At 30.9% G+C, this 6,696-nt stretch overlaps 1 protein-coding gene across 1 annotated transcript; it reads left to right on the top strand.

Moving 5' to 3' along the window:
• Positions 1–4,179: 4,179 nt before the first annotated feature.
• Positions 4,180–6,361, top strand: LOC120071402 (uncharacterized). The gene is made up of 2 exons (XM_039023664.2): positions 4,180–4,476; positions 4,784–6,361. Exon 2 carries the CDS (start codon positions 4,904–4,906, stop codon positions 6,065–6,067), a length of 1,164 nt encoding a protein of 387 aa, XP_038879592.1. The 5' UTR covers positions 4,180–4,476; positions 4,784–4,903; the 3' UTR covers positions 6,068–6,361.
• The last annotated feature ends 335 nt before the right edge of the window (positions 6,362–6,696 follow it).

Here is a 6,696-nt window from a genome sequence, read left to right as displayed (position 1 = left end):
TTTTGTTTTGATATCTACTTTTTATCCATGTTTTTAAAAACGAAGTTAAATTTTGAAAAATGAAAGTAATAATGTTTAAAAATCTATTTGATTTTTGAAATTTGGTTAAGAAATCAACTATTCTACTTAAGATTATTACAAACCATGTAAGAAAATGAGAGGAAATAAAGCTTAATTTTCAAAAACAAAATGGTTATGAAACAGAATCTTATAAAATAAATTTGTAGTTTTAAAAGTTTAGGGATGAAATAGATACCAATCTCAAAATTCATGCATTAAATTTGTATCTAACATTTTTTTTTATTATTATTCTTTTTTGTTTTTAAGATGGAGATATAAAGTAGGGCTCAGCTTTTTGACTGGCTCTTCCCAATTGTTGCAGTTGTAGCTACAGTCACTCTATTAATATCCTCAATTATTATTATTTTTCTTTTAGATTCCCATTTTATCCATCATATATAGAACTACTTAAAAGAAAAGTCTCCTCTCTCTCTCCAAAAAAAAAATAATAATAATAATAAAAAAAAAAGAAAAAAAAAAAGAAAAAAGAAAAAAGCCATAGGAATATGATATTTTTGTAGGGTTTAAGGTTTTTTTCTTCATGAATCCCCATTTTGCAATTTCTGTTTGGACATGTGTGAACTTTTTGCAGAGATAATGATAAGAGATGTGTAATATATACTCTTTGAGTAAAATTGTAAAGCCTTTTCCATTTTTTTAGCTACATAATCATATGGTGAGTTAAGCTTTTAGTTGCACTATATATACTTTCATATAGTTAAAGGGTTTGTACTTTGTTGGCTTCTTTCAAAATATATGGTCTGTGAGGAATAACTTTTTTTTAAAAAAAATTAATGGAACAAACGGGATTGAGAAGTGCACCTGAACATCTAAACTCATAGTGATGACTCAATTGACAAAGCTTAGTTTAATTTTCTCTTTTTAAAGGGATACTTTATTAACGGACGTATGTGAGAAACATATAACCTAACTAAAAAGAGATATATAGATATAAAGTAATAATTAAGAGTGAAACTAGTTTTACTTGGAATTATAGCTGTATTAAACTGATTTATTGTTATTTTGTGTTAGGATTAATTTCTCATATAAATGCACTTCATTCTGTCCATTGATTAATAGGCATAGCCTTCAAAATTCTTATGAGAAATTATTACACCTCACTCGTCTCTCGTATTTAATTTCATCAATAGACTAGTTCGATTTTACTTGGGTGTTCACTTGGATGCATCTATCTTGGTGCATCTCAAGTATAGTCAATAAATTTTATTTGTCAACAAATGTAATGACCTCATATCCTTCACTTTGATTTAAAGGAACCGTCTAAAAGATGTTTGAAAAATTGAACCTCATTCATCAAAATAATTTGTGTGATCGAAAATCATAGCCCATCAAATCAAGCTCATGGCACTTTGATTAATCATTTAACTACCTCATTATATTCATATTCCAAACAGGAAATTAGGGTTAGATTATATTTCATCTTTTCTCTTCTTTTAATCTTTTACATTTTGGGTAGAGATATTATTGTTTTGAAGTCTTAGTTGTATTCCATTGTAATCCTATTAAAGAATTGAGTACAAGTTTATATGTAATAGTTCCTAATTAAAATTGTGATGAACTTGGATAATTGCCAACCTTATATAGCTACCATTTTAATTTTCCACACAATACAATATACATGGATTATTGCTAAATATATACACTTAGACTTTCCTTTTACCCAATAATTTTTCCAATGTGTGTCTTGTCAAAATTTTCTTTTGCATTAATGAAAAAGTTGTACTTGATAAGGAAACTATGCAACATTCCCAAGGTATAGTAGTTTATAATAGAAACTAACCACGTTAATTAAAGTCTACGAATTAGGACTTCGTCAATATATAATTCAATTGGTTAAAAAATATACTATCAAACATATATCAAAATGCTTTTTAAACAAAATACTAGAAGATAAAAAAAAATCAGTAGGTACACCCGAATATCTCAACTTTATTACTTTTATGAGCTTTTTACTATCAACCAAAAGATTAGACGCTCGAATCTCTTCATCCCAATGTGTTATTAAACTTGAGAAAAAAGTTGTACAAATGGCTTTTCCAATTTAAGGTTATTGTTGTAATAGGAGATTGGGTTAATTAGCCAATATATAGTGGTTAACTCACGTATAACGGTCTTTGAATTTCGCGTAGTTGTGATGTAACATTAAGATATATTGAACAAGACCCCTCAAATTTGCATTTGGTTTTGAAAGATTAGTAAGAGGGAGAAAATCATATATTATAGAGAGATCATATAGCATGAATTAAAATTTGAAAGTTTGATAATAAATACAAAATTCAACTTGTGCTGTGAAAATCTTACTGCCCACCATATATCTCTATTGCATGCCTGTGGTCCTTGTTGGCATTGAGTTGGATGCCTTTAAATTAAAAGAACCTACATTGGTCCCTCATCTACTAAGTTGGAGAGTTGGAATAGCTTTCTATCTTCTAATAATCCAATTGATCTCAACTCTCTTCAAATACCTTACACACCACACCTTTTGCAAAGAAAATCAAATCAAAACCCTAATTTCTTGCCTCTCCTATGAGAGGCTTTTCCCTTTTCTCAAGTCACAATTATACACTAACTTTTAGTTAGCTTTCACATTATTGTTCAAAGCAAGTAGTTACAAGCCATCTCGACCAACCCTAATCATAATCTCGATGGATAGTTTGAGTGCGATCATACCAGCATTAATTAATGCACCGAATCCTATCAAAACTCTACAGTTAAGCGTGTTTGGGTGAGAATAATACTAAGTTGGGTGATCACTTAGGAAATCCTCATGTTGCACCCCTTAAAAAAATTCTAGACGGGTAGTTCAATAATAATTTTGCGTTTAGAGATAAAATTCCATAATATTTAAACTCATAATTCCTAAATAAAAAACCTCTAGCTTTAGAAAAGAAATACCCCACAACAGTAAATTGAAAGCAATCGGTAAAAAAGAAAAAAAAAAAAAAACTGAGTTAGGATCATCCTTTATTAATATTATTGTAACGGATGTTCAAATCGATGAAAATGAACTCTATGTTTTCCTTCTTTTTCCACCACTCTTTTGGTCATTTTTTAAAGGTGTAGCATTAGCAATTTTTCTTCGGTTGCAATATATTTTTTTAATTGAAAAAAAATTGGGGAAATTTCAAAAGTGTCTTTAAAAAGTTGAATAAATGTCTAAAAAGTTTGAAAATTGAAAATTAAAAGTATGTGAGACCTAAATCAATTAGTTTCCTAGTTATACTTAGTCTTTCGAACCCAATCTTTAATTGAAAGAGAATTTCAAACCAAACCCATATTGAATTTGAATGACACACACACCAAACCAAATCTTGTGAAAGATAATTACAAAGAAATGAAGATTTTGCATACTAGAAGTTAAGAGAACAATAAATAAATCTAGGGTTTTTTTTTTATATTGAGTATGTCTTTTCTTTTGGATATATATGTAGTAGCTAGCTAGGGCATGCATTCTTCAACTCATGATGTATTAAACAAACCAATAAAGCTGTTTGTAAATGCTGAAAAAGGTTAGCCCTTTTACTTTCTTCCCTTGGTTTAATTTGAATGGTCCCCATAGGGAAAGTTTTATATATTATTATTTAGTGATGAGTTAAAAATATTTATACCCTATTTAAATTTCCATTCCTACTGTCATATACTGATGGATAATTAATGAATCAAGTTGTAAAATTAGAAAGAAAAAAAAATTAGTATTCAACCAGTAAATGTAAATTTTAAAATTTGTAGAGCTATGGATGTGTTAACCTAGTGAGATGTTCAATTGTACTTCTGATCTCTTTTTTTGCTCTAGTATCTTGCTAAAAAAATTACTAGATAGAAACTTGAAGTATATTTTTTTAGCTTCTTTCTCATACTTTATCCAATACAAGACTGTTAGTATATTATGGTTTCATTCTCGAACAAATTCTCTAAATCTAGGGAGATTTGTATCCCCTTTGATATATAAACATTGATGACGAAACTATGTATCATTCACACTCTTGTCTGTTTCATTAATGTATCATAAAAAAAAAAACGTGCCACGTGGTTGAGAACACACCTTACCTTTTCCTTTTCTATCTTTGACATATATGCAACATGGAAGGGGTTAAATAAATTCCTGGCATCTTCTTTCCTTTACCCATCATATTGTCATTTCTTGTGTTAAAGTTTTGATTCCTTGCAAAGAAGGGAAGTTTTTAGAGTATTTTCACTCTAAAAAACATAGCTAGGTTGTGTGTTTCCATTGGTGCAATATATAAAATCTCCCCCTCCTTCTCTTCTTCTTCCACACATCAAAGAAAAAAGCTCTTTCTTTTGGTGATCAATAATTTGAGGGCCAACAACAACTGACATTTCTGGTCTCACAGCTTCAACAACTTGGAGTTTTTGGTAATTTTCAAATAATATAATGTAAGTTCATTATTTTCCTTTTTCACTCACTCACAATTGAATTTTTTTTTAGATGATTTTATATATTTCTTGAAGGTTTCCGATGGATCTGAAGAGCTATGGTTAAATTATTCATTATATACTTTAGAAAAAGCTTTTCCAAGAAGAACCCTTTAGAGTTGAGACGTTCGAGTCTACCTACTACTGATTCGTCTCATCATCTAGTTTCTTGTTGAAAATTTTTTAATTCTTTCTCTTTTTGTTTCATTATAATCATACTAATTCAAGTTTCCAATATCTTATACAAACTTCTCTCAAATCATTACAGCTTGGATGATCCATAAAGGCATATCTCTTGGAAGAGTCTGATTTTTGAAGGATTGATTGATAAAATGGAGCAAAAATGATGAACATATCATGATATATATATGAAATTATATATAAAGATATGTTGAGGAATAATTCTTCAAAAGAAAAGGGGTGTGAAGCAAAAGAAGAAGGAATTAGAAGTAGTAATAATAATGATGATGGAAAATATAGTTTTTCTAAGGCTGCAAGTACAAGTTCAAGACAATGGTCAGGATTTAGAAATCCAAGAATTGTTAGAGTTTCTCGTTCATTTGGAGGCAAAGATAGGCACAGCAAAGTTTGTACAATTAGAGGTTTGAGAGATAGAAGGATTAGACTTTCAGTTCCAACTGCAATTCAACTCTATGATCTTCAAGACAAGCTCAAACTTGGCCAACCAAGTAAGGTCATTGATTGGCTTCTCGACGTTACCAAACTCGACATCGACAACCTCCCTCCCCTCCAAATCCCGCCCGGTTTCTCTCCGTTCCACCAACAAATGCTCTTCCCTCAATATGATCCTCATCATCATTATTATTCCACTTCTTCTTCTTCTTCCCGACTTTGTAATTCTCTCCCTCCTCCTCCTCCTCCTCCCTCCTTTGCGCTTGACGTAAAGGGAATTGATGCGTATCAGACGACAATGACGGTCGAAAAAACGAAACTTTGGGATGTGGATTTAGGACTACAAGAAAAAGCAGCAGCAGCCACAACAGCAACAACGAAAGGGAAGTGGATTGATGGAAGTAATACTACTAATAGTCAACAAGTAGAAGATTACAATGAGCAAATTTCATCTCAAAAGCTCTTATCAATGGCCATTTGTTCTTCAAATTTACCCAATATGATGAACAATAATTCCACTCCTTACAATAATTACAACTCTTGTTTATCACTTTCACAATTTGGGAACAACAACAATGATGATAATGGAAATTTTCCATCACAATTAGTTGAGGCTGCAGCTCAAACAAGTACTTCATCATCTTCTAATTCTTCACTATTCTTCACTCCTTATGCTTCATATATTACCAATCCCTTTGAAAGCCATATCCATTTCTTGAGCTCAAATTCCCATGTTAATTTGTCCAATCCCTTCATGCCTAATTCATCTCTCCACCCTTTTGCCTCACAAAACTTGAAACCTTTTCCACCTCCAAGTTTCAATCTCAAGCAACTTCTTCATGCAGCTGACAACAATCCTGGGGGCAGCCGTGCCGGTGCAAGCTCCTCCGCGAAAGATGGGGCGGCCGAGAACTCGTAGAGGATGGAACCAAGAAGGTTCTTTATCTATAAAAAAGTTAAGGTTTCAAAGTTTTCTCTCTAAATCCTTTCGGATTTTCTTCAGAATATACAAGTTAAATGTTAGATGAAAACTCTCTTTGAAGAGAGATTGTAGAAAAGTGAACTTGTAATTTTGATAATTGTTTGAAAGCTTTTGATTTATATATATATATGTTGGAGAATTAGACATTCGATATTTTTTAATACATCAGTTGTAATATATCTATACATTTTGGTTTGAATGAATCAGTGTATCCAAGTTTTTGTTGATGAATGTAATTGTTATATAGGTCATGATAGAAGAAAGGAAACAAGGATGGAAATTACCATTTTTTTTTTTTTTAAAGAATTTTAGGGACCAAATTAAAAGAAGGAAAAATAGTAGGAATTGTATCTAAATTCTATTGTTAGCTCTACAAACTTTTATTAATTTGAAGATGGAGATTGAGATGAGGATATTTGAACTACTTAAGTAGATTATATGTTCATTTACTAATTACTATATATTAGAATGTTAACTTAAGAATCACTTTGGGAATCGAGGCGTGATGAGGGCATTATGGATGTGCGGGTATACTTACTAATCCTTCGACCTTCAATATCTTGTTC

This window comes from Benincasa hispida, chromosome 2 (genome assembly GCF_027475165.1).
Source record: "Benincasa hispida cultivar pf3 chromosome 2, pf3_genome.v1.1, whole genome shotgun sequence".
NCBI classification, from domain to species: domain Eukaryota; kingdom Viridiplantae; phylum Streptophyta; class Magnoliopsida; order Cucurbitales; family Cucurbitaceae; genus Benincasa; species Benincasa hispida.
The sequence above is the reverse complement of the archived record's forward strand: the minus strand, read 5'-3'. Positions and strand labels throughout refer to the sequence as shown.

Coding starts and splice junctions, on each gene's coding strand:
- LOC120071402 (XM_039023664.2), top strand. CDS start 4,904: ATGTTGAGGAATAATTCTTCAAAAGAAAAGGGGTGTGAAGCAAAAGAA.